The sequence below is a fragment of the Notothenia rossii genome (assembly GCF_949606895.1).
Source record: "Notothenia rossii genome assembly, chromosome: 6".
NCBI lineage: Eukaryota > Metazoa > Chordata > Actinopteri > Perciformes > Nototheniidae > Notothenia > Notothenia rossii.
In genome coordinates, this window is record NC_136909.1 from 34,041,271 (window position 1) to 34,067,752 (window position 26,482).

The 26,482-nt window shown below is 40.1% G+C and overlaps 1 protein-coding gene across 2 annotated transcripts in view; it reads right to left on the reverse strand.

Moving 5' to 3' along the window:
• The window catches only part of antxr2a (ANTXR cell adhesion molecule 2a), a 90,753-nt gene that overhangs the window by 17,980 nt on the left and 46,291 nt on the right, over positions 1–26,482 (reverse strand). For both annotated transcript variants that reach the window (XM_079686822.1, XM_079686823.1), the window contains exons 13-16: positions 24,695–24,745; positions 23,085–23,174; positions 21,096–21,266; positions 20,230–20,310 (exon numbers count right to left, since the gene is read on the reverse strand). In XM_079686822.1, the coding sequence (XP_079542948.1) occupies positions 20,230–20,310; positions 21,096–21,266; positions 23,085–23,174; positions 24,695–24,745 (393 nt within the window). The remainder of the gene's footprint in view (positions 1–20,229; positions 20,311–21,095; positions 21,267–23,084; positions 23,175–24,694; positions 24,746–26,482) is intronic.

A 26,482-nucleotide genomic window follows, 5' to 3' on the forward strand; every position in this document is an offset into this window, starting at 1 on the left:
GTTTCCTGCTGGGTCTTATTTGCCTTATTTTTTTAATGTGCTTTAATCACAAAACAACACTAATATACTGGTTTAGCTTGTGATCTTCGTTCCTGGACCTGCTTTTCTTCTTTTGAGATTGTTTAGTTAAAAGGCCCATCACACTCACTCCAAATCCTAAATGTCCTCCCAGCTCATAGTGATGATTATGCACAGCGCAAAATCATTGAGTATTTCTTGAGGAAAACCACAGGTTGCCACAAACTCAGCAGAGGTCTTGGTTGCAGTGGGTTACATCCCAAACAATCCAGATCAAAATAATACATCTGCTTTTTTAGGGGACCACCCTCTTGCGCTTCAGAGCAGTTATCATGGCTGTCCTTATGCAACGCTCTTGGCTGCAGTTGTGGAAACGTCGACTGTGAACTTCAGTCAACTCCGGTTGACCTGGGAGTTAGGAGAAGAATGGGGGTGGGAGCCTTGATTTGCAGTATGGTGAATTGTCTCACAGCATGCTCAAACCTTCCCAGAGGCCCAGCAGTGAAACTAACAAGTCTGGCAGGCCGTCGCTGAGCCTCTCAGGCGCTCACACAGTGTGGCTTTGCTAAGGGAGGGCGGGCAATGCCTCTTTGTCTCAATGGAGGCAGATCTTGGGCGGACTGTTTGTTTGGGGAAGGGGTGTGAACGGCGCACAAGTCCATCAAATCAATTAGAGTCTTATGCGGAGACGGCCTGGCTTGGCCTGGGCTGAAGGAGCTTGGCCAGATCTTTTGTGAGGGGTTATGTGAGTCAGAGTGTTGCCTCAGCCAACAGTCATGACTCGTGTACTCACAACAGCAGTATCAGTGGAGGGAGGAGGGGTGAAAAGCTTGCATATGGCCAGAGCCAGTGTGTCACATTTGGGCTAGAGTTCACATTGGGCTCAGATGCTCACACCAATGAACTTGTGAGAATTGTCGAGTTGCGGCACTGTGGTCGTGTCGGAGGGTGAGATATACCAGCTTAGAAGCGTTGGGTAGAAAACTGTACTGTATGTACACTGACAACGACTGTGCAAGTCCAACTGCATTCACTTATCCCCCATCTTCTCATTAACTATAATGCTGGCAGTCTTTGTTTGAATTATATACCCTTGTTGCATTATATTTAGTGGCCACAGGCTAAAATACTCTGCTTTCTCTGGTGTTACGTCCAACGTCAAAGAACTGAAGCATGGCAATGGAAGCAGGTGTTACGATGTTTAGTTTTTTGTATTTGATACTTATTCAGTCTCTTTTTCAGGTTTACAACTATTGATGTAGCATTTTTTTTTTTTTCGTTACTGCTCTTTTCGTGATTTGAAGCCCTGCGGTAACACTGGTTACGCTGTTTATTAAGCAGGTCTTCAAGCTCTGCAGTAGGGTCAACTCTTGTTTCAACTTCTGCAGCTGCCATGAGCACAAATCTGAGTGCGATATGCATTATGGTAATTTATTTGCATATGTTGGAAACTACACACATTCACAGTTGCCCGAAGCCTCATCTCAAACACTCAGTATTAAGTGTAATTATTCAACAGTGTGGAGCGGCTCCATCCTCTACTGTATGGCATTAAAAAGGCTAATATAACTGCTGTTTTCCTAATGGCGAAGTTGGTGGCCATGTAGATCATTGCTACGTGCACAATGCAAGTCTAAGAGGATATTTTACCAGGAGGACCCGCAATATGATGTTACATTGACTGGCTGAGAGCATTTTGTTGCAAGTTTCCAAGTTTTCGGGGGACTCAAGCTGTACTGTTAGTGTGACATGCATGCTAATCAGCAACGCCTCGTTTCGTCTTTTATTATGCGCGTTTCAACACAGCTTGTCAAGATTATTTTGTTTGAAGGAAAACGCCAGCTGTCATGTTTTATGCATTCACTTTTCAGTTCAATTTCTCTTTTTCGGGTTTGCTTTAGGAGAATGCGGCTTGAGTTGTGTCTCAGCTTTTAGATTTCACAGGTTTCATACATTCGCTGCAGATGCTTAGGCCTTGATCGCATGCCAGCAGACGAGACGCCCTAAAGAGGTGATGGAGTACGACACCGACGTAGCGTCTGGATAAGAGTGTGTTAGGATGCAGCTTAATTTAATCTTCTTCTAGTTGAAACGATTGTGACGGAACAGTTGCTTTTATCTGGGTCAAAAGACTTTACCCTAAAAACAATCATTAATTAGGATACATGATGACAAGTGGCGAAATGTTTTACAGACAAAGTCTAGCTTTTGTTTTGAAAGTGGACACACTTAAACAAGATTTATCAATTATATTGGATTGGGGGACTTTGCATTACATTTGTTTGGATGAAAAGTTGTAGCAGTGTCACACAGATGCTGTGGAAGCAAACTGATTGCTTCACGTTTGTTCTAACGGTTTTTTAATGTGATGGAGCATGGGATACTTTTTTGTAGATTTGACCGTTGTCTGTGATGTATGTATAACGTTTTTTAACTGCAAACCTAAACTAAATGCTTTGACAGGTCCTCTTAATTGTATATATTGATTTAAGCTCTTGTATGAGTGCTTCCATACAGAGTAAGAGAGATAGAGAATGTCATTAGAAATGTTATATATATATATATATATATATATATATATAAAAGAGAAGTACCATATATATATATATATATATATATGGTACTTCTCTTTTAAGGAAAAAACTTCTAATCACATTCTCTATCTCTCTTACTTTGTATGGAAGCACTCATACAAGAGCTTAAATCAATATATACAATTCAAGAGGACCTGTCAAAGCATTTAGTTTGTTGTATTGAGGTTCTCTTCTGAGATAACCATTTTAAGTATTTTGCGATTGGTACCACAACTCAGGAAGTTTTGTAAAAGATAATCAATTTAGGTTATTTATTTGTACCCGTAGTGAGATCAATTGATTAAGAAATGCAATCTGTTACAGTTACTAGTTATCTGAAAAAACTAATCAGTAACTGTATCGAGTATCAAAATATAGGAGGAATGTAACCAGACTACAATATCAAATGCAATGCATATCTAAAACGAGAGAAAATAAATATCAATAGGATGTTCTTTGTAGTGTATTATGTAAGACAACACACCACTGTAATCTTACAAAAGAAGAAACTAAGATATTTGTATCAAAGATGTGTCCTGCTCATTTTATTTATATCCTGATAACGTAATCCCATTACATGTAATCCATTACTCCCCAAGCGTGAATATAGGCAATATGTTTTCCACTATCAGTAAATCACTGTATGTTTATGCAACGAACCATTTTCTCATGCACTAAATAAGCTATTTTTGACAAATGCGCTTCTACTTACTAAGATAATGATTTGAATAAAGTTATTGTAAAATATCTTCAAATCATTAATATATGATTCCACTAAATTCACTATACGTAGTAAGCACTAAATCAGTAAATGATAACATTGAACGATCACTCAGGCATAAGAGTGATCTTACAGCATGAGAGCAGTAGCCAGCAGGACTTTCAGATATACTGTATGAGAAAAATGGACTTATCAGTGGAAGTGCAGGGCAGCGGCTCTCACGTACTCGATCTGTCTAATTGACTCAGATACTCTGCCCTGAAATCCCAAAGGCCTCTGGGGAACACACACACACACACACACACACACACACACACACACACACACACACACACACACACACACACACACACACACACACACACACACACACACACACACACACACACACACACACACACACACACACACACACACACACACACACACACACACACACACACACACACACACACACACACACACACACACACACACACACACACACACACACACACACACACACACACACACACACACACACACACACACACACACACACACACACACACACACACACCTCTCTCCTCCATAGCCCGGCTTCATTAGCAGCGGTTTGCATCATCCCCGGTGAAAACGTCACATGTCATCAGTGACTCCATTCCTTATCACTTCCTGCGCTATAGACAGTGTAACCTTCAGAAACCTGCTGCCCACAGTTTTATGTCTTAATTAGGAGTACTGTCAGAGGAGCCGGGCGCCCCTCGTCCCGATGTGAACAGACAGAGAGGGATGGAGACGAGTGTTGAGACGCAGAGGAGGACAAAGTCAGACACTGAGGCAGCAGACAAAGGCGGTGAGAGAGAGGGAAGGAAGGAAAAGATGTACAGTGGAGGAGAGAGAGGGGCAGGCAGGGAGAGGAGGGAGAGAAAGGCAGAAGACACAAGTGGAAGTAGACATTTGTGTGAAGCAAAGTTTCATCACGCAAAACACATCATAGTTCCCATGATATTAAGCTTAATATCTTATTTGATACCTAAACAGTTTTTTTACATTCCTTTCTTAATAAATATGATTGAGTTTTACATGAGAAACATTGCATTTCTTATTTAAGAACATGTTAAGGTTCTTCAATGTTTATCATTGTCCAACTATAAAAATTATTTGCCCTTTAAAAAGAAGATTTGATCAAATTAAACCAAAATGACACGCCCAAATACATTTCAAGTGTTAAAAAATACAAACAAATTATTGGGCTTTCATAGCCAGCCAGTTATGTCAGCCGCAAATCATTCAAATTGGTCTGGCACCGAAAAAACATATTTCTAAATGTTCCATTTGGGAAAGTTAAAAATAATCACATCTGGAGATACTTTTATGTAAGACAGCAGTAGTCAGGAGGAGAGTGGAGAGAGAGAGAAAAGATGGAGGAGGATGGAAGACGAGCTGAAGCGTTTGTGAAGTTGTGTTGGCTACTAGCTCGGCGAGAAAGAGTGAAAATCCGGCTTAGTGGCGAAAACACTGGAGACGCTTGTGTCCTCAGTTTGGGGACAGCTGACGGGTTAACACTATTAAGACTGCGGAGAACACAGGACTGAATGTGCATCTGTGCTCCCAAAGAGTGGGATTGCACAGCGCTTTCGAGGCATTCGCTCAGACACAGATAAACAGACAGACGGACCGCAGAAAAGCAAAGAGAAGCCTCAGGAACACACATACTTTCCTTTTTTTCTTTCTTACCACACTTCTAGGATGGCTTTATCTTTTCATAAGCAAACACAAGTAGATTTTATTGTCTGCAAAAAGTAAGCTTGAGTTTGATTCAACTTCTAGTTTCTCTGTCAATTGCCATTGTTGGTTTAATTGCATGTACACAACTAAGCCTACATTTTTGACTGCTCTCACTTACCTTTGATAAGAGGGCCTCTGGGTGAATATCTGTTACTACTACTACTGTGCAAACAAACAGTCATAATTAAACAAACAATAAAAGGAAATCCCCAGTGAATTTGCACGGGCGAGCTGCTGTACATGTCCATGAGAATAGCCATTACAGCACTTAAGCATTAATTAAATCTGTATCATCATTACTCAGTATAATTGAAGGTGAGACAACCTATCACTTGTAAAAGATCACACTGTCATTAAGGTTAATAAGCTATTTTATAAACTATCGTCATTAACATCAAATACATCTATTATAATGGTTAATGACATATTGATAAAATATGCGTTAAAATTGACGTCTTCTTCAAAGATAGTGTGTGGTTGCATGGACGAGGCGAGACAAATGACACCCAAGTGAATCAAAGTCTTTTTGAGATGAATACTCGGACGCTGCAGAGGGGCTTAAAACACGAGGATATTTCATGAGGTGGGACAGAAAAATAAAAACTACATCTGGAACCCCTTCAACAATGTTTTCAATTAGCCGCAGGGAACATTTGTCAACTATTGTCACATCTGCATCCTTCCTCTCAATCAATTATGAAAGGCTTTAATTTATTCATGGGATGCTCAGGCTCCAGTTATGAGAATGTATGAAGAATTCAACCCCCGCAAAGCAGGGGGAAAAATGGCATTCAGCAGCATCCTTAAAGAAGACATCTATTCAAATCACAAGACATGGAGTGTAGATTTGTTTTCACCAAATAAAAAACCTGCAATTTTGAGTTTTCTTTTCAGCCAAAGGACGCCACGAGGAAATAATTTGATATTCCTTTTCCTAAACTATACCACACATTTAACTCCAGGCACCTTTGAGAAATGTCGAGGTTGTGAAGGAAGGGAGGAAATCACACACTTTCTTTCTTCTCAGCTGAGGTCACTTAACACAAAATTAATCAGTGTCAAATAGGAATTAAAACGTCTCATAATAGCTGTTGAGCCTACAGTTTAGGATGAAAGAGCCCGGGCCATTTGCATGCTTAAGCTCATTAGCATAATTAAGATCATGTTCGAAAAATGGCAAAGGCCTGGCGCTGAAGGAGTTAACGAGGTGGAGCCAGTAATTGGACGAGGAGTTACCCTTTCACCGCGGCTGACGGGGACACCGTTAATTCACTTAAATGGTCACTGGGGGCCCATCCTTACTGATGCAATTAGCATCTTGGGGTGGCTTACTGTACAAAAATGTTTCAATAAATAAATAAGCAAAATGAACTGCATTTCTCGGTCTTCTGGTTGAGTGACAGTTTCTTGTCAATTTGAAGAGATACTAGTAAATGTATCCAACTCTCTGCGCTGATTTTGTGACAACTTTATATTTTCAATACATTACACGGGACAGCCATTCAAAGATCCAACTACAGTGGAAATATCACGACAAAGCGTGTTACAAATTACACAAAGAATTTAGATTCAAACAGATCCAATTTGCACCCTTGGGTACACAGAAATACACAAACGCTCCTTTGTAGAACAAAGGCTTTTTCAACAGTTAGGTATGTTAGAGATGACTTATTAGATCTATGATTACGTCAGATTGTGTCTCCTTGTAAATGTAAATCAAACAAGGCTTCTCTTACTATGAGTTATTAAACATTGTTCTTATTTAAATTATACAATATCTTAAATGTGAACATTTTGATTTGATGCATCCGTGATGCGATTCATTCAAGGGAATGATCATTTTAGCAGCAATATTTTTATTTTGACATGAACTGACACCAACTCCTAATTGTAAGCTTATTTCTGGCCCTTTTGGGCATTATTGATCATACCTTGTACACAATTATCCTACAAATGATATCTATCGTATATGTTGCTAATATATCCCAACATTCTAGTCATTTTATTGTTGACGTTTATATTCAAACAGTTGGAAAGCTGCGGAATTGATTACATTAATTTGATATTGTTTTGTTTTTGACAGCATCCGTTTGCAATACTGTAAACTATCAAAATGGCTAAAGAATTGAAATTCAAAAGCGCTCAATGAACTATAGGCCTTTTGCAATGTTTGCAATGAAAGATTCAACTTTCAGAGGGTGTGTGACCTGTAGGAGTGTTATCAGCCATAGAGGAGCAACAGGACGGCAGAGGAGCGGCGGAGCAGAGGAGGAGGTGTGTGGCAAGGCCTGCACTCCAATGAATAGAGCCACATTAGTGACACTTCACCGCTCTATTCACAATGGAGGAGAGGGTCTCCTCTGACCAAAACATGTATTAAAAAAAAATCATAATAAGCCTGCAAGAAACTGTTTATGCTGAAAAGTTAAGAAGAAAAAACCAGAGGCTCATTGAAAGGGTCATACTAGATCTAACTCATGCATTATCATGATGGTAAAGGATTAAAGTACAAAACTGACTTCTGTCATGTTGAACATTCAGTATGAAAATTACAATCTGAGGCTCACTTGTTTACATGTTTATTCATATTCACGTCTGTTATCAAACATTTTAGAGCATATCATATTACATGTAGCTTCCCGCGAGGGCCCTTCACTATATATTAGCCACCGCTGTCACAGCGTTACATTTATGTATACAAAATACGAGCAGGCTAATTGAATATTCACTGTGAACATATTCCCTGCATAACACGACTCCCCGCTTCCATCCTTTAAAAAATTCAAATCGATGGGAGGAGAGGAGGGGGAACATTTCGAATACATTACTGCATGTATGTGAGATGCCCCCCCCACCCCCAGCTTCTCCCCTGCTTTTCCTCTATATGTCTGTCAGGAGGTGAGGAGGAGGAGGAGGAGGGCAAAGTGCACGCGACGGAGCCGGCCTCGGCAAAGCTGACGTTAACAATAATGTAATTTAATTAAAGCCAAGATCCCAGCGGTCCTCGCCAAACGATGGGCCTTTGATTTTAATAGGTGATGAAGAAAAGGCTGAGGACTCGGCGCCACCGCCACCGCTCCAACCAGTCTTAGGGGTTCTGGGAAAAAAGGCACCGGCAGGACATCAGTTTAGATCGTATCAGGCAGAGGAGGGGCAGGGAGGGGGGTGAGTAAAGGGGGTGCAGGTACCAGCCCCGGATACCCAAATACAACAACACGGATCAGCTAAAGGAGAGGAAAAGGGGTGCGTTCTAAAACAGGGGGGCTGGACAGTCCCAAGAAACAACAACACTTCAAAAATACTTTTTGTAGTTGAGTGTATAAAGCTGTGTTCAAAGTGGATTTCACTGCAGAATGAGATTTAAATGGAGGAGAAAAACAAGAGCTAATCCAAAACTGAGCGAGGAGAGATCAGGATCTTTACATGCAAATAAATGGCATTAAATCTGGAAGGATATTAAAATATCCAGTAAACAGCTTGTTTTTTTTACATCTTGTTGTGGGTGACATGTTGCTTGAGAAACTTACATTTGCTTTGTTTTTTATGTTAATCCAAATCTATTTTAATATCAATAATATTTTTCTTACAAAATACAACCTTGGAAATAAAAATAAACTGTTTTGTCATATTTGCCTATTAAATGTACGCCCCCATTCTGGGCTGTAAAAAGATATATGTGCGTGTCGTAAATGTATACAGATACATCAAAGTTGGACGACCTCAGAATAACAGTATTAACATGTTAATACTGTTTGTGAGCTTTTGAAGTCAATTATTTTTAAATATATTTTCCAGCATATTTAGCTAATTAACTTGATATAATTGTGAAACACATTTCAAAAATGAAAGCGTTTCGAATGTTTACTTCACGGGGTCCTATGGTGAAGACTAAGATTCTGAGACACTTGAAGGGAATTGTTCCTGATGTGTCACTAATCATTTTCTCATTATTTCACTTTTTCCCAAATTAGGTTACTTTTCCTCCTCCAACCAGCCACCACCACCAACAATTAGCTCCCTTTTCCCTGGTCCAAGGAACGCACACGGGGAGGTCCCCTCATTGGTAATCCTGTTACCAGCCAGGTCCCAGCCTGGATTTGCCGTACAGGGGCAAGGAAGACGAAGGGAGGGGCAGGGGGGATTAACATGGCGGTCATTATCACATTTACAACCAGTCATACAGACATCTGCCCTACTTTTCCTCGGTTAATGCAAAAAGAACTAATCTGGTTAAGAGAGCACGGGCGCGGCTCATAAATCGGTGGCGCTCTCCGCTATAGTTAAAGCTGTCACTTCTCTTGTGGGGGGAGCGGCGGCTGAATGGAGCTGTCAGCTGGCTACTTGTTAGGGCTAACAAGGCCGTCCACTGATAGGACTAATGAGGCCCAGGGCTCGGCGCTGCCCCGCATAGCCCACCGCACACTGCCACCGCTCAGTGCTGCAGCATTATGGGCTGAGTGATATAAAGAGCTCCAAGGTGCATAAAGAACACAGATATATTGTGATTGCTAGGGGCAAAATGTAAACCATGAATAATCTAAATGTACATTTCTCTGAACGTGGTTTAGTATCATGTTCTCACTTGATGCTAAAGTTGCAACTAACTCTCGACACAGATCGAAATAATCTGTGGATTATTATCTAGATTTATCGATTGGCCACTAAATGTCATAAAACATTGTTAAATGCCCATCTCCGTTTCTCAAAGTCTAAGGTGACGTCTTTAAATGCTAAATATATTAAGTGTAATACAATATAAAACCGAGAAAAAGCAGGAAATCAAAATGTTTTAAGGGCTTGAAACTATTTATTTCATTTGCGATCAAGACAGGATGCCAATACAAAAATACAGTTGACTTATTCGTCAGCTTTGCAACATGCTTTATTTCACCAGTATGCTGTAAAAAATAACAACTTTAAACTTATCAAAAGCCAAAAAACAAGAGTCAAAAGTCAGGTTGTACAGTATATTCATGGCTTTAAATACCCATATTTAGCCATTTATAGTAGTACTGACATCTTATGTGGCACATATATTCATCATCTAAGTTGTAAAGAAATATGGAAGAACAGGGATGCTTTAATTAGCAATAAGCCGCCAGAAACATCCTGACCAAGAAACACCAAAAAAACAAACGTCAGAAAATGTGGTCAAATGAGCACACTATTTTATTGAGATATACTTGACAAACTCTATTGAATTATTCATTTTACAGTGGCAAGATACAGTATTACCACTGTTGTCCATCCAGGGCCATCCCTGGCCAATTTGGGGCACAAGCGACATTGTGAGCCGAGGCCCCCTGCGCAATGTGAGGCCCAATGCAGCCTGCATGATCGGCCTGTAGGGAGGGACGGCCCTGTGTCCATCTCTCTCGAGTATAACCCACACAATACATACGTCATAAATGTGACGATGGTGGTTGAGGGTTAAATGTCAAGCATGAGTAACATCTGATTGTTATTTTTAAGCATTGTTTTTCCTAGTCATCTCCAGCCTTTTCCAATAAAGCCACAGCTCTTCTCCTAACGCTTCATTATTTGCGACGCTCTGGTTTAATTCCAATTACGCCTGTTAATTAGCAAATCTCATGCTCTCTGATCTGGAGGTTCGTTTTATCGTAATGTCATTTGCCAGGTTATTTACTTTTGATTAAAGCCTTTTATTGTGAAATGAAGTGTTACATTTGTTTCTACAAGGTATTTATCAGTGTGATGGTAAACATCCAGACTGATGTCGATGCATAGAAGAAGACATGCATGCATTAGCCTGTGTTAATTCTGCATTAGTGTGGCCGTCAACTCTTTCTAAAGAAATATATTAGTACAACATTAGCATATTGTCTTATCAGACGTTTAGGTACCAAATTATTCATTTCAACGGCTGTGTGGAGAACACAACGTGTGCCTTCTGTAATGTTGAAAACCTTCAAGGATGTGTCATCTTTTGGCTCTTCTCAGGCATTATTTTAACACCGAACAATACAGTTTGACGGCTTTTATTAGTTTCAAGAAAGATGTTCTCACAATATTCAGTGTGGCATTGTAATGCGACAAGACAAAGGCAACAAACGGGAAGCGTGAAAGGATGAGTATGTGTGCATCTGTTTAGGTTTTGTTTTTTTAACGATACCGAGCAAATGTTTGCTCCGCTTTACATACCGAGATCAAGCGACAAAAGATGCAAGGGAAGAAGCTGTTAAATATCATGTGGAAGACTAAATAAACAATTTGCGGAATGAATTTCACTGCTAAGCCCGGAGTAAGAACGTTCATCCACTCTCACAGTTCTTTATGATTCTATGGCATTTATCAAAGCCATTTCACCTTTTGTATCATCTAAAGGGGTTATTGTGTATCTCTCAGGCCAGGATCTGCCTGCCTGGTTTCCTGCGAGGCAGCCATTTCCTCTCTCGGATCGTTTCCATGTGACCATCCTGTTCAGCACATACTGATACACCAGTGGAACCAGTATGGCAGCCAGTTTACTGTTGATCCTATGGCATGGCAATAGTCCAATATTTAAATCTGGATTTAAATCTGATTCAGTGAGTTGGGCGAGTTAACTACTGGTGATATTAGTCATGCAGTATGTTTGTACAGTATGTCAGCAGATCAGTGATACTTCGCTCTCGACACAGCCAATATGTTGCATTTATAAAACTCCTATATCAAGAATGTATATAATACCTTTGGGTTTTTTTGCCCGCGTTTTTATTTATAGAATTAGAAAAATGGTGTTGCTCTTGGCCGATTCAATCTGAATAAAAAAACGGCAGCACCTTACATTTAAAGACTTACCTCGTACTTTTGACTAAGTCACAGGTTTCAATTCAAAGCTGTGATGAATTAATTTGAAATATAAAAGAAAGTTTCAGGTACAGTATCTCTCACTTTCTTGAGAAAGAAGCAATTATTTGTACCTTTAGGGTTAGGGTTAGTTTTATCCACACTAATGTGGTTCTGACTTGGTTTGTTTCGCCATGTAAAGAGCAGGTATAAAGTATCACTGATCTCCTTTGTTTGTCAGCAAGACTACCAAAAACCTCTGGATGGGAAAAAAGGAGGAAGCCATTACAATTTGGAGCGGATACATCTTGAGATTGGGTATTAATAATGTGCTGTTTGAGTTATCAGAAAAAGTAGTTTCTAATTGGGATTACGCAAGATGTAGTTCCCCACAGAGTTGGAAGAACAACTAAGAAGCAGATATTGATGTTTCAAATCACGACCAAGAACACAGAAAAGTTTGATTGACAACCAGCCATTGGCCTTAGCAGAGATTACTTCCAATACTTTTACTACATTTTTGGTTTGTGTATGTTTGCTTAGAAATCTGGGTACCACTTTACAATAAGACTACCCTTATAAAGGATTCATAAAGGGTTAATAATTAGGTTGTAAACACTTTATTAATCATTAAGAACCATATATAAACCAGTTCTAACATAGTTTTCAACCATCGACACAGGCTCACTATTTGGCAAGATGACTAAGCCTTATATTGGCACCAGCTTACTTCGTCTTCTTCATCAGCCAGCATCCTTGGTATCTTTTGTTCACTGAGTTGATTCTCCCCCTTCCATCTTGATGTTTCTTGGCATATCTTTATGACCATTTATTTACGAGTTACTAACATGTATAGTAGCCAAAAGGGAGCCTTATTGTAAAGTGTAAAACACATTCCCATTTATTAATGAGTTACAACCATTTCTAATAAGGCTTTGCAGTACAGATAACTGTGGGCTCAATATTTGGCAAGCAACCGGTCACAGTTGCCCTATTTATCTTATGTCTTATAAAAGCTTATTAAGGATTTATAAAGTGTCCACAACCTAATTAATACATGAATTACAAACTATTCGTAAACCCTTTATAAGGGTAGTCTTATTGTAAAGTGGTTCCGAAATCGGTTTGCTGCTGGTGGCACAAACACAAAAATACTGCGCATACTTGAACACATTACAGGAAGAGTCTACTGTCCATAGCATAAAAGCAATTGTTTGTTATAGGTAATGGATTACAAATATCAACCAGTTAAAATAATATAAAGTAGAGGGTAGTATATCAAGTTAAAATGCTTTGGAAACATGGTAGTACACAATTCAGAATGTCAGAAATCACTCGCATTGCTACAAAAAAACAGCATTTTCCTCAGTGTTTTTTTTTCAGAAGATGATAAACATATTGGATTTGCTTTCCCCCTCAATTCGTTCTTCACTCCTCTACCATCTGCCATTGACAGAAACTCGGGAGAGAAACTTGAGCTCCATTTGCGCCGGAAAAACATTTCCCACAAAATGTGACCCGGTGGCTCAAAATGTAAAAATGCAGTGAAAAGGCCAGAGAAAGGCTGCCAATCCTCTCAACATGGCCTTGTTTGTTTACAGTCATTACATTCATGTCTCCAAATGTGTGTGGTAATGAGTGAAGACTTAAATATATTGATGTTGAAAAGCTACACAAGGAACCTTCATGGTAGTCAAATATTGAAACTGAGAAGCAAAAATCTATAATCCATTTCCACTGTATTCTCTCTCTCAATCTGACATAAAAGGTTTACCAAGTCAAATATATAAGCTAATCAATAAATCAATCATCATTGTTTAAGCACAATATGTCAGAGTGCTGCAGCTTTAAATCCTGCACTCTCTACTAAAAACAAAAAACAGGCCAAGGATTTACATTTTTTTCTGCTGACGCAAGAAAGGTGCTTGTGAGTTTACCCAGGAGATGTATGCACATGTTAATATGACCTTAACCAATCCGCCTAGTTGACACATTAACAAGTATGTCATGTGATAGAGACAAGTTAGGAGGAGAACAACTAGAGTGACCGAGAGGTGGAAGAATTGTATTTTAATTACTTTATTAAATGTTGTGTAATGTGTCCTCAAAAGTCATTTGAGCTCTCGAGTAATACCCACGATGTTTGCAGACACGCTGCTTCATTAAAAAACATCCCCTCATTAGTTATTTTCATCTTAAAATGCTCAAGAAAGAACTGTGGAATCAATATATTTTATAAACTCAACCACAGACAATATTTTTGTATAAAAGTGAATGCCTTCAGGTTTTGGCTTGTGTTCTATCGTGTGACTTCTTCTGTAGGAGGTGATGTATGGTGATGCATCATTCATTACACACCTTGTTTGGACATTTTGTAGACAGCTGCTTTTAGAAAACAATACCTTGAGTATGAAGGTGGGCCGGCAAATGAGGGGAAAAAACCCCTCAGATGAATGCAGACTAACGCCTCCTCAAAAAGAGCTCACCCCTCTCCCCATCTCTCTCTCTCTCTGTCTGTCTTTGTGTGTCTCTCTCTGCCACCTTCCTCTACCTGCTGTCCCCGGTCGATCCCCGGCAAAACTTGGCGGCAGATGTTGCTGTGCTAAGTTGGCTCTGAAGTGCCTCCCCGGCTCCCGGGTCTCACCAACAACACAGTCAAACCACATTAGATCTCTTTATTTGTGCCTGGGGCAAGTTCGGCACTGCAGCTGTGTCCACCCCCACTCTACCTTTGGTGTTTAAGACCCTCGGGCGCTAAATGTGAGACCACAAAAAGAAGAAAAGAGAGAAAAAAACTGTTTCACTCTAATTTTGTGTCTCTCTTCCGCATCTGCTGACAATCCAGTAGTCTGGCTCCGGGCGGCAGCACTGAGGGAGGAGGAAAGAAGACTGCCGAGGGAGGGAAGATGGGTGAGGATTGGAGCTCGGCAAGGAGAGGGGGTGGCATGGACACCCCGGTCCCCGTGCTGAACAGATGTCTGCGACAACCTGCTTCCTTACACCTGTATGAGTCCTTGTAACCCCACGGACGCGGCGCACTGAAAAATTCATGACCCTGGAGGTTTCCTGTCCGCCATCAAAGAACAGTGCCCTCCCTCGCTCCCTCCGTGACGCCTCTCCTCTCCCTTCTCCACGTCCTTGCTGCCCGCTCTGCCATCTACACCTAACCTCCCACCAGACAGTTCAGACTCTGCTCACTTTGATCAAGTCAAGTTTGTTTGTTCAATCCAATACCTCACGTACATCTCATTGAAGACCAGGCTGGTGGCCAACAACAGAAGAAATGAGTGATGCAACATCAGCTCTAAGGAGACAAGTAACTTCAAAAAACATAGCCCATAAGAAAATAATATATACAGTGGGGCAAAAAAGTATTTAGTCAGCCACCAATTGTGCAAGTTCTCCCACTTCAAAAGATGAGAGGCCTGTAATGTTCATCCTAGGTATACCTCAACTATGAGAGACAAAATGAGACAAAAAAAAAAATTGTCTGATTTTTAAAGAATTTATTTGCAAATTATGGTGGAAAATAAGTATTTGGTCAATAACAAAAGTTCATCTCAATACTTTGTTATATACCCTTTGTTGGCAATGACAGAGGTCAAACGTTTTCTGTAAGTCTTCACAAGGTTTTCACACACTGTTGCTGGTATTTTGGCCCATTCCTCCATGCAGATCTCCTCTAGAGCAGTGATGTTTTGGGGCTGTCGCTGGGCAACATGGACTTTCAACTCCCTCCAAAGATTTTCTATGGGGTTGAGATCTGGAGACTGGCTAGGCCACTCCAGGACCTTGAAATGCTTCTTACGAAGCCACTCCTTCGTTGCCCGGGCGGTGTGTTTGGGATCATTGTCATGCTGAAAGACCCAGCCACGTTTGATCTTCAATGCCCTTGCTGATGGAAGGAGGTTGTCACTCAAAATCTCACGATACATGGCCCCATTAATTCTTTCCTTTACACGGATCAGTCGTCCTGGTCCCTTTGCAGATAAACAGCCCCAAAGCATGATGTTTCCACCCCCAGGTTTCACAGTAGGTATGGTGTTCTTTGGATGCAACAAAACATTCTTTCTCCTCCAAACACGTCTAGTTGAGTTTTTACCAAAAAGTTCTATTTTGGTTTCATCTGACCATATGACATTCTCCCAATCCTCTTCTGGATCATCTAAATGCTCTCTAGCAAACTTCAGACGGGCCTGGACATGTACTGGCTTAAGCAGGGGGACACGTCTGGCACTGCAGGATTTGAGTCCCTGGCGGCGTAGTGTGTTACTGATGGTAGCCTTTGTTACTTTGGTCCCAGCTCTCTGCAGGTCATTGACTAGGTCCCCCCGTGTGGTTCTGGGATTTTTGCTCACCGTTCTTGTGATCATTTTGAACCCACGGGGTGAGATCTTGCGTGGAGCCCCAGATCGAGGGAGATTATCAGTGGTCTTGTATGTTTTCCATTTTCTAATAATTGCTCCCACAGTTGATTTCTTCACACCAAGCTGCTTACCTATTGCAGATTCAGTCTTCCCAGCCTGGTGCAGGTCTACAATTTTGTTTCTGGTGGCCTTTGAAAGCTCTTTGGTCTTGGCCATAGTGGAGTTTAGAGTGTGACTGTTTGAGGTTGTGGACAGGTGTCTTTTATACTGATAACGAGTTTAAACAGGTGCCATTAATACAGTTAACAAGTGGAGGACAGAGGAGGCTCTTAAAGAAGAAGCTACAGGTCTGTGAGAGCTAGAAATCTTGTTTGTTTGTAGGTGACCAAATACTTATTTTCCACCATAATTTGCAAATAAATTATTTAAAAATCAGACAATGTGATTTTACTTTTCTCATTTTGTCTCTCATAGTTGAGGTATACCTAGGATGAAAATTACAGGCCTCTCTCATCTTTTTAAGTGGGAGAACTTGCACAATTTGTGGCTGACTAAATAATTTTTTGCCCCACTGTACATATTCAAAGATAAGGTGGGAAAATGGCAATGGCTTAAAACAGAAAGCTGTTTATGTGGAAGAAGCCCAACAATAACATACTTATGTTGTTATCCAAGACCATTAGAAGCAGGAGTCAAAAAACTGTTCCAGACAAAAACTAGTCGAGCATCAACTAAACTAAATGTGTCCAATGAGAGGCTGACTTACTGTAAGGTATATACAGTATGATGTTACCAGTCTATTGCCTTTGGAGAGTAGACTGTTAATAGGAGGTGGACGTTGTCACCCATTGGTTTGAATTCCGGACAAAAACTAGTCGAGCATCAACTAAACTAAATGTGTCCAATGAGAGGCTGACTTACTGTAAGGTATATACAGTATGATGTTACCAGTCTATTGCCTTTGGACAATAGACTGTTAATAGGAGGTGGACGTTGTCACCCATTGTTTTGAATTCTGCGGTTTTGAAGTAGCGAGTGTCACTATCTCTGTTTATTGGAACCACAAGAGACACGTGTGACCGAGTAATGACAATTAACTTTAATGTAATGAAAACAGACTGTAAAAGGCTTCAAGCTCTGAGAAAAAAGATTCTGACAACACCTAAACTGGACAACAACTTGAGAGTTACCCGTTCAATTACAAGGTAGCCCCATCCTAAAGCTTACGGTGCTTCATCCTCCAACATTATGCCATATTGAAATATACTTTAAACTAGTAATTGAGACAACTACAATCATTTTGATTCATTTTTTGATTTGAATATTGATAAAATCATTGTTCCCCTTTTTAAAAACATATATTTATTGTTCATACTAATGATTGAAGCACTATGTTGAAAGTCACGAGAAGATTTAAAAACGTTTTGGTTCATTAAAAAATGAATTACTTCTGCTTTCGCCAATATTCAGTTTCCATTTACTGTCATCTCTTGAGGATGTAACTTCAAACACACACAGCCTCCGTGGCCTGCTGTTTGATTCTCGCCTGTGTCCGCTATGTACAGATTTGATCAAAGACTTAAAAATGGAGTTTGGCTCAGTGATCGGCATGTGAATGAAGTGAAGCTGCCAGCAGTGCAGGGGACTCCGCTGGATACGACTCTTCCATGTCCCCTTCTATGCTAAGTGCTTTGGCATTGCCGGATCCCTCACTAGTGGGCTTCACTCACGCTTTCCTACACATCCAAACAGTTTTCTGGGAAAAACTGAGGTGACCTCTTGTGTGGGAACATCTATCATCCTTTATGTAGTGAGAATCGAAAACATAATATTTCCACATGCCGGCGATCCTGCTTAAAACTCAGTAGGATAACTATTGGGCAGGCGTTTGTTGTCATTTAATTTGGAAAACAGCAGCCCTTACAACAAGTATAGAGCAGAAAAATATGCCGCTTTGGTCATCCGATGAAAACCCTGGACTCCACATCAAGCCTTATGACGCAATACAAATACCACCATCCCATTTTAACAAGTTTTTTAACAATTGGGCCGACTCGTGTCATACAATAATAATTGTTACCTTTTCTACAGCACCACCATAGTTTTAGAGGCGGCAATGGTATCGCTTAAGACAAAAAAAGAAAGTAAGGATTTAGTGATTGGTAGGTTAATATAATTTAATTAAGTGGCACAACTGCAGTTCCTTAAAATGTCACTTGAGGCTGGCTGCAGAAGCCAGTTAATCCCGATAGACACTACCACATGTTGAAATGCCTAACTTTGCAGCAAAAATAAACATGTAAATATTGAGCGTTGCAGGAATCAGTAAAAAAACCTGGAAATTAATTCTCATTTATCCCCTTCCTGTAGCCTTGTCTCAAAGACAACGTGTTTTTGGTTAGATGCCTAAAATAAGGTCTTTGGTTAACACAAGTTTACGAGGTCTTCACTAATGTTCTAAGACATAGAAAATGTCAGTGAATACCCAACTGGTGAAGGTCTGAAGCTTTATGTGTCATATGTGATAACATTTGATTGCCAAACGTATTCATGACAAACATCCTTAAGCTTAGCGATGGTGATGCGCTGCAATGCAACAGTGATGTAGCCTGTTGCCATCACAGTGTGCTGAATGCGGCCTCTCTCAGCTGCACCAACGAGTCACTTCTTTTCCCATTTTTGGATTAGCCAGGAGTTAGGGGCAGACTATCCCTAGGTTAAAGAAGCCACCTATGCTGCATCTTCACAAGAACATGGACCATGTCAAGGAGACTATATGCATAGTTCTTTCACTCCATGAGTTTAATGTAGGTCCTAGTCCACCAGGTCCTAGCCACATGTTCAAATATAGACTTATTGATTTCAAACCATGTTTAATTCAACCTGGCACATCTTCAGGCAAGGTGACTCCCTCAGTAGCAAATAGCAAGCTCACAGCTGGCACACCGGCTCGGTTTTGTCCTTGTTCTACAAAGTGGCAAACGTTGTTTCCCTTTAGCCTTACATTATTCCGGAAACCATTAAAAATATATGAACTCTATATAACTCCGTTATAACTGGCCACCGCAGTGGATTCAAGACAACAGGGATGTTAGGTATGCATGGTCAGAGCGTCATTTTTTCCTTTTTAAGCTTCAGCAATACTCCACTTCAGTGACAATCCACGGAGCAAACATATGTTCTTCATAAGAACAGGCCAATGAAAATATTTCTGGGCCAAGAAATGAAATCCAAAATCCGCCATCATCACAGGGGTTTATGTGATTTGTGAAACTAACTGCTGCCTTAGAAAGCTAAGAACATATCATAACATCTGGTTAACTGTGACTTGGTGGCGGTTTGTGAGCAGCGTGCTCTCCTAACCGCCTGCGGGGCGTCAGGTTTCAGTGTGTTGGTTTGTGGAGCCTAAATGCTTTCTTTTGACTCAAGTGTGACCATATAAGGATGTCCCTGTCATTCTCTCCTGAGTGAGCCGTTGCAGCTGCAGCTCGAATCGTCCTTGTTAGGTAACAATAACACAATGCTAAACTTGTGCCAGCAACTTCCTCTGTAATTCAATACTGCAATAAAACAATGACTTCTTGACTGTAATTGTGATGACTCAAAGGATTTGGAAGAATGCAAATACTCATACTAGGGATAATATTATAGAAGAATTAGTTACATAAATAGTCAAAGAAGAACGTTCATCCTGCTGACTGATGTGGGAAACTCTATTTATATCCCTGAATGCATCAAACTCCACACATGACCACTGATAAGACTGAGTCACTCCCTTCAGGGTGCAGTTTGTGAAACTAAAAGACACAACACAACTGTCTGGTGCTGATGAAGTGTACAAACCTACAGACAAACACTCGCATACACTTCACTGTTTATGCAATCCTGCCTGACTCTGCATATTTGTATTTTTAGGCATCTCTGCAAATACTTTTTCCAAACGAACCTAAAGTGTTAGCTGCACTAGTGGAGATTCTTTTAAATGACTTACCTTGTCTGCGTCTGAGGGTCGCATGAGAGAAACTCGGTCATACTGCCGGCCCAGGAGAGCCCACAAAGCGTCCAGACGACCCTGATGATGAAAAAAAAGAGACAGGACTTTAGTTCAGCAACATGTTTGTTGTTGATGAAATTACAAACATCATGAGTTACACTATTATTTTCATTTTAGTGTTGGTGTCATATGCATCTAATTTAATATAAGACCAGACCATAATGATTAACATGTCCTCCAATGTTTACCTTTCTTTTGCTACACAGAAATATAAGTGCATTCTCAAAATGTTTTACAATGAATGTACAATCAATTTGCAAAGAAATGATTGCATTTTCAAAAATATGTTTACATTTCTTCACCATCAGTCAGATTACACATGGCCATGAGGATTACATTATAATTTACATTAAAAAAAAGTTACTTTTAGCCACATGTATTTTGAAACAGAACCACAATATATCATTTTATTTCTCTGTGATTCAAACAACTTGTCGAAATATTAGTTGTATTTTGTTTCCTATATGATTACAATCATGTGAAGTAATACAGGCATCACACGCACAATAAGGCTTTTTCAAACCATGCACAAATCACATTTGCCAGCTTTCCACTGAAACTGCTTTCAATGTTTAATATCTTTAAATATGACTCCAATTAGGTGTCATATTTATAGGAATTAGGTTTACATTAGGAATATTCCCAAATGTGTAAGTTGCCAGTACACTGGTACATCTTCAGTGAATAAAAAAATGCACTGCATTGTATTGGAAATGATTGAATCTTTCCAATTTGCATCCAGAGGGAAGAGAAGTGAAAAAGCAACATATTGAGTCCTTTCAGTTGCAGGTAGTACCGCTCACCTTGATGGGAGTGTACCATTTGTTCTCAATGTGATGGTTTGTGGGGGCAGCCTTCGGGGGGGGGCGTCTGATAATCGGCTCGTCTGAATCCTCTGGTATGGACACTATGGCGTTCTTAGCCTTCTCCAGTCTGGCCCCCTCCTCGGTGGAGCCTTTCTCGCCCCACCGCACCTGGACAAGTAAGAACATACACAGTACCAATATATGAGACATTAATTAAATAAGGAATATTAAAATAACATTAGTAACAAGTAACTGATTTTTAAATCAAAGGGCTGGGCAGGTATTCATCAATTAAATGAGAATATAGAAAAATAGACAACAACTTCCTGGTTCTAACTTCTTTAATTAGGGGGTGTACTGCTTTTAATAGTTGAACAAAGCATCTTGGATATGTCCACTTTCCATTTTTCAGACATTTTATAGCACAGAACATTTATCAAATTATAATGAAAAAGGAGCAAAAAAGGTAAAATAAGGAAACTTAATAATTTGGGAAATAAGGGAAACATTCAAAAAGAATGATCCAAATTAAAGTCACAAAACTAAATGTATAACCTAGCAATTCTATGTAAAATCACACATTTAGTATTTGCATATAGACAGAAGTGGATGATCTTTTGTTTCATAAATACAAAGGAAGCATAAACATGCTGATAATAACAAGCGAGTTGGGCAACTGGTATCACTATGTATCCATAAGGAAATGAAGTGACCTGTAAACCTGTGTTTGCTTGTAATAATAAGCACATTTGCATGTGCTATAATGTGTCATTGTGTTAGCGTGTGAACACAGGCCTACATGTGTGTTAGTTAAGCTGTCCTGCTTTTTAATTGAATTCATCACATCTGTTTCAAGGAGGAGAAAAACATCCACCGTCACATGAATGGGGAGAGGTGATTAATTAGCGACACAGTTTTCAAGCTGTAGGTTAAGCCGTGACAATATAGAACAGCTTTTCAGAATCATCTCTGGGATCTATCCCCGGCCTGCCGCATCAAGAGAAGAGCGGGCCGCGATGAATAAAAGATACACTGTCACCTCGGCCGGCTCAATACGCGTTTGAAATATTGGCAGCGGCAAAGCGTTGGAGGTTGGTTTTTCTCAGCATGACGTCTTAAACGTTGATGCAGAGGAGGGTGCAGGTTGATCTTAACAAGCACCTCATCCTCCATCCGCTGCGGGGGGGGGGGATCAAGTCATCGCCGGGGGGAAGATAGGCCTGTCGGTGAGAATCAACCTGCTCCAGCAAGAAGAGAGCCAAGGATTTCCGTACTCGCAGCTCACAAACTCTCATGGGAAAGTAAAGAGATAGGACCTCCCGGAGGATGGGGGGAAAGCCGTGCAATGGAACCGACTTCCTCGGGGCTGAGAACCGGCAGGGGGTAAAAACAGCGACGGGGAGGAGGGGAGCTCGCCTTCAAACCTGGATTCCCTTCGGAGGACACGGACAACAAAAGAGGCTGCCGATGTTTGGGAGTTGAGAAGCGGGGGAGGGGAGGTGAGGTAGGTGAGGTGGATTTGTCAAGTTGACAGCAGCACTCAATCCTTCATCTCGGCGATGACTTGATCCAATCAGGCCGCGGACGGCCAAGGACGAGATGACAGGGCCTGTCATGTCTGCGGCATCAGTGGACTGACGAGGACAGCGGGCCGGCCTCTCAGTCAGACCCCAACCGCCCCCCCCCCCCCCGCCTCCTCCTGCCCGTGTAACTCGACAAACTTGTAGCTTCAGAGCAAACTGCTGACGTTCAGTGTTCTGATTTACAGCATAACAGCTGTCAGAAATGTGTGACTTCCTGCTGTCTGGGATTTTATCTTTCTAGGATTTCATTTGATAAGAAAAGACATTCACTGCTCAAATCATTTTACAACTTCAAGGAGCGTGATACAGTATGTGGAACATGAAAGGATGTCTTTGTGATTGTGATGAAAGGGTTTCAAGCTCCTGGAAGCAATATGTCGGGGGATGATATTTAGGCTCTGACCTCCATGCGTTTGATCCCACCGGCTCCTCTTCCTCCGTAGTAAGAGGCGTCCACAGACGGCCATTTCGACTTGGGCAGTGGCTCTGGCTCCTTAAGGAAAAAAAGTGGAAATTAGGAAAATCTTATATATATATATATTCATATATCATATATATATATATCATATATATATATATATATATATATATATATATATATATATATATATGAATATATATCATATATATATATATATATATGAATATATATCATATATATATATATATGAATATATATATATATATATGAATATATATATATATGAATATATATATATATATATATATGAATATATATATATATATATATGAATATATATATATATATATATATATGAATATATATATATATATGAATATATATCATATATATATATATATATATATATATGAATATATATATATATATGAATATATATCATATATATATATATATATATATATATATATATATATGATATATATATATATATATATATATATGATATATATATATGAATATATATATATGAATATATATACACACACACACACACACAAAATTGTATTACAGTGTGAGGAACCATATGCAAACCTCATTGTTATAAGCAACTACATCTACATGGACAAAAGAAAGGAAGTGCTGGACTGTGTTAACTATTGTTTTCAACAGGAAAGGCCCATTACGACATTTTGGCAGAAAGGAAGAGACACTCTTGTCCACAGAAGAATATTAAGGCATGAAGGTACAAATAAGAAGATAATAAAGTTGAATAATCAAACGCAAACTTAAGATCCGACTATAAATAAAAGTTATAGCACTAGCACATATGATTAACAGTTTTCTTTCCACATAATTACGCAATTTCTCTCAAAAACACGTAAGAGTATTTTTATTCCACCATTTCCGACCCCAACAGAATGTCCTTACTAATGCCACAGCTGTACACTCTTTCAAAAACGGTCCAAGAATTTCCTCCGCTAAATATCAGTTCATCTCCTCAATTTTCGTAACTTTATCAGGAAAGTATTTTTAATGCCCTGCAAATGAATGTAGTCCTGCAAAAGAAGCTCTTAATATCCATTGTTAATTAAAATGACTTTTTTATATCATGAGATATATTTCCAGTTGGGAAAATACCCTATATAGCGTAAGAAAAATATAGAAATGTATGTATAGATAATGATAATAATAATGAATGAATAATAAAAAAACACATCCCTTTAACTATCTCAGTGTAAAGCCAGCAGTAACTTCTCAAATACTTTGAAAGGAATAGTTCAACACTTTAGGAAACGTTCTGTCTTTGCTGTCTGTGTAGTTCAGCCAAAACGTCCTGAAGCACGGGGAAAGCATCTAACCTTGCTCTGTCAAAAGTTCATATTGTGAATGGTGTTCATCTTTTGACAGTGTTAATCAGATTATGGGAATATTCCCTCAATTTAGATGATAATCGTGTTGAATATTATATTTAATGTAGACATAATGAAGCACAACATTTGTTCCGTTACTCTACCTGGAGAATTTGATTCATACAAGTATCAGCAAACAATGTCACTGGCATCATGGCAACACTATATTGATGTACTCACAGGTGGTGGAGGGCGGGAGGGTGGAGGAGGTGGTGGCGGATCTTTGATGACCTGGATAAACACAAAAGGCAAAATAGCATCAGCAGAAAGTCCATCAGGGGACGTATACACACACAAACACATACTTGTGAGGACAAGCACCGACGAGGCTGACGGAGGTGATTTGTGACAGGTGACTGAGTCAAAGAGAGACGTCCCTGAGCTCCACGCATAGGCTGCTCTGTGACTGCAGCAGGCCCCCCGTCACCCCGCTGACTACTGATTACAAGAATTCTGCTTGTAAACCAACATCAGGGGCCCCCTATGCAAAATAAAGAAAAGCTGAAAATCAACTTGTTGACAGGGGAGTCTTTGGGGCGAGCGATGCTGCCCGTTTAGTTCTTAATTAATTGGATGGGGTTCAGTGCTCCCCAGCACTACCCCCAATCATAAAGTCCTAAGGAGTTAATTAGCTCCAATGAGATACAGAGGAGGAGGCTCGGCTCCGCTCCAAGCCCAGTCTGCGTGCTCCGTGAGTGGCAGCGTACACACACACAAAAAGAAGGAAAACACTGGTAACACACGTAAGCACGACACACACCTCTCCTGCAGCAGAGTGAGCGGCCCGGCGGCATTGTTCATGACAACACTGGATGACATGGCACCTGAGGAGCAGGTTGTCCACAATGTGATTCCACTCAAGGACAAGATGCCTCCACTGGGGTTTTCAGATGTGCCTTGCAAAGCAAAGAGCAGCCCCGACAGTGACATTTGTCAAGTGTCAGTCAGACGCTTCACATACTGATGTCCGACTTTTTTATTTTTTCACTTTAGGATTGCTGAAGAAACCACTGCCACTCACTCCATCTGTGAGAGCAGTCACGCTGGAAAGGTGGAGTTTATTCCTCTGTGTGTTCAGGTTTCAGGGGTTGGAAGTCAAACACTACAAACACTGAGATCCTTTCATGGGATAAAACAAAACTGCATACTGTAGGTCCTTATGTTACACGAGAGTACAATGCTGAAATTATTCAATTATTAATAAATTCATCAGAATTTCTTTATCGAAAAGAATCCCAAACTTGAAGATTAGAACACATTTCCAAATTGTGTATACATAATTTGTTCTACTTGAGGCCCCTTGTCTCGTTCCAGATTCCCATGTGGAATTTCTCCTTTTTTTCCTGTTTGATATAATTATCGTTAACTAAATATCTTTGGCAAACTATGGCATTACGTTCATTGACAATGGTTTTTTGAAGATAAAATGATAAGGAAAATTAGTACTGAGTATTCTCCTCGTCAGCAGAGAGTTGATAAGAAAGGAAGGAGTGTTTCCTGTTGACTTCTCCACCCAGATGTTCCCGGGGTGGGTCTGAGATAAGCCTCATCTCACTGTTACTCTTTTTACACTGTAGCAGTAGTAGTACTTTTTACACCTGAGAGTGCTGGCCTATAAATACTAAACATATCATTAAAAGTGAGGAGGTTTCTCAACTTGGAAAGCGGAAAGCAGGTCTTTGTCTATTAGTCATCAGAGACAGAAACTTCCCCGTCCTCACTGGTTATGCATTTGCTAAATTGGTTTTGGAAGAGGAAAAACGAGCAATATAATAATGGCATATCATAGATCCTAACAGCTGTTTCATGCACTGCTATGCGCAGGGATACCACCACACTCTTGACATACTGTTTTCATTAGAATAATGAAAAATAATCAATTAGGGTTAATTAATTGCTCTTTGACACAACTGGCTGTAAGCAAATCAAGGAAAGGTCTACTGGTAGCCTCTCCATACGCTGGGTGAT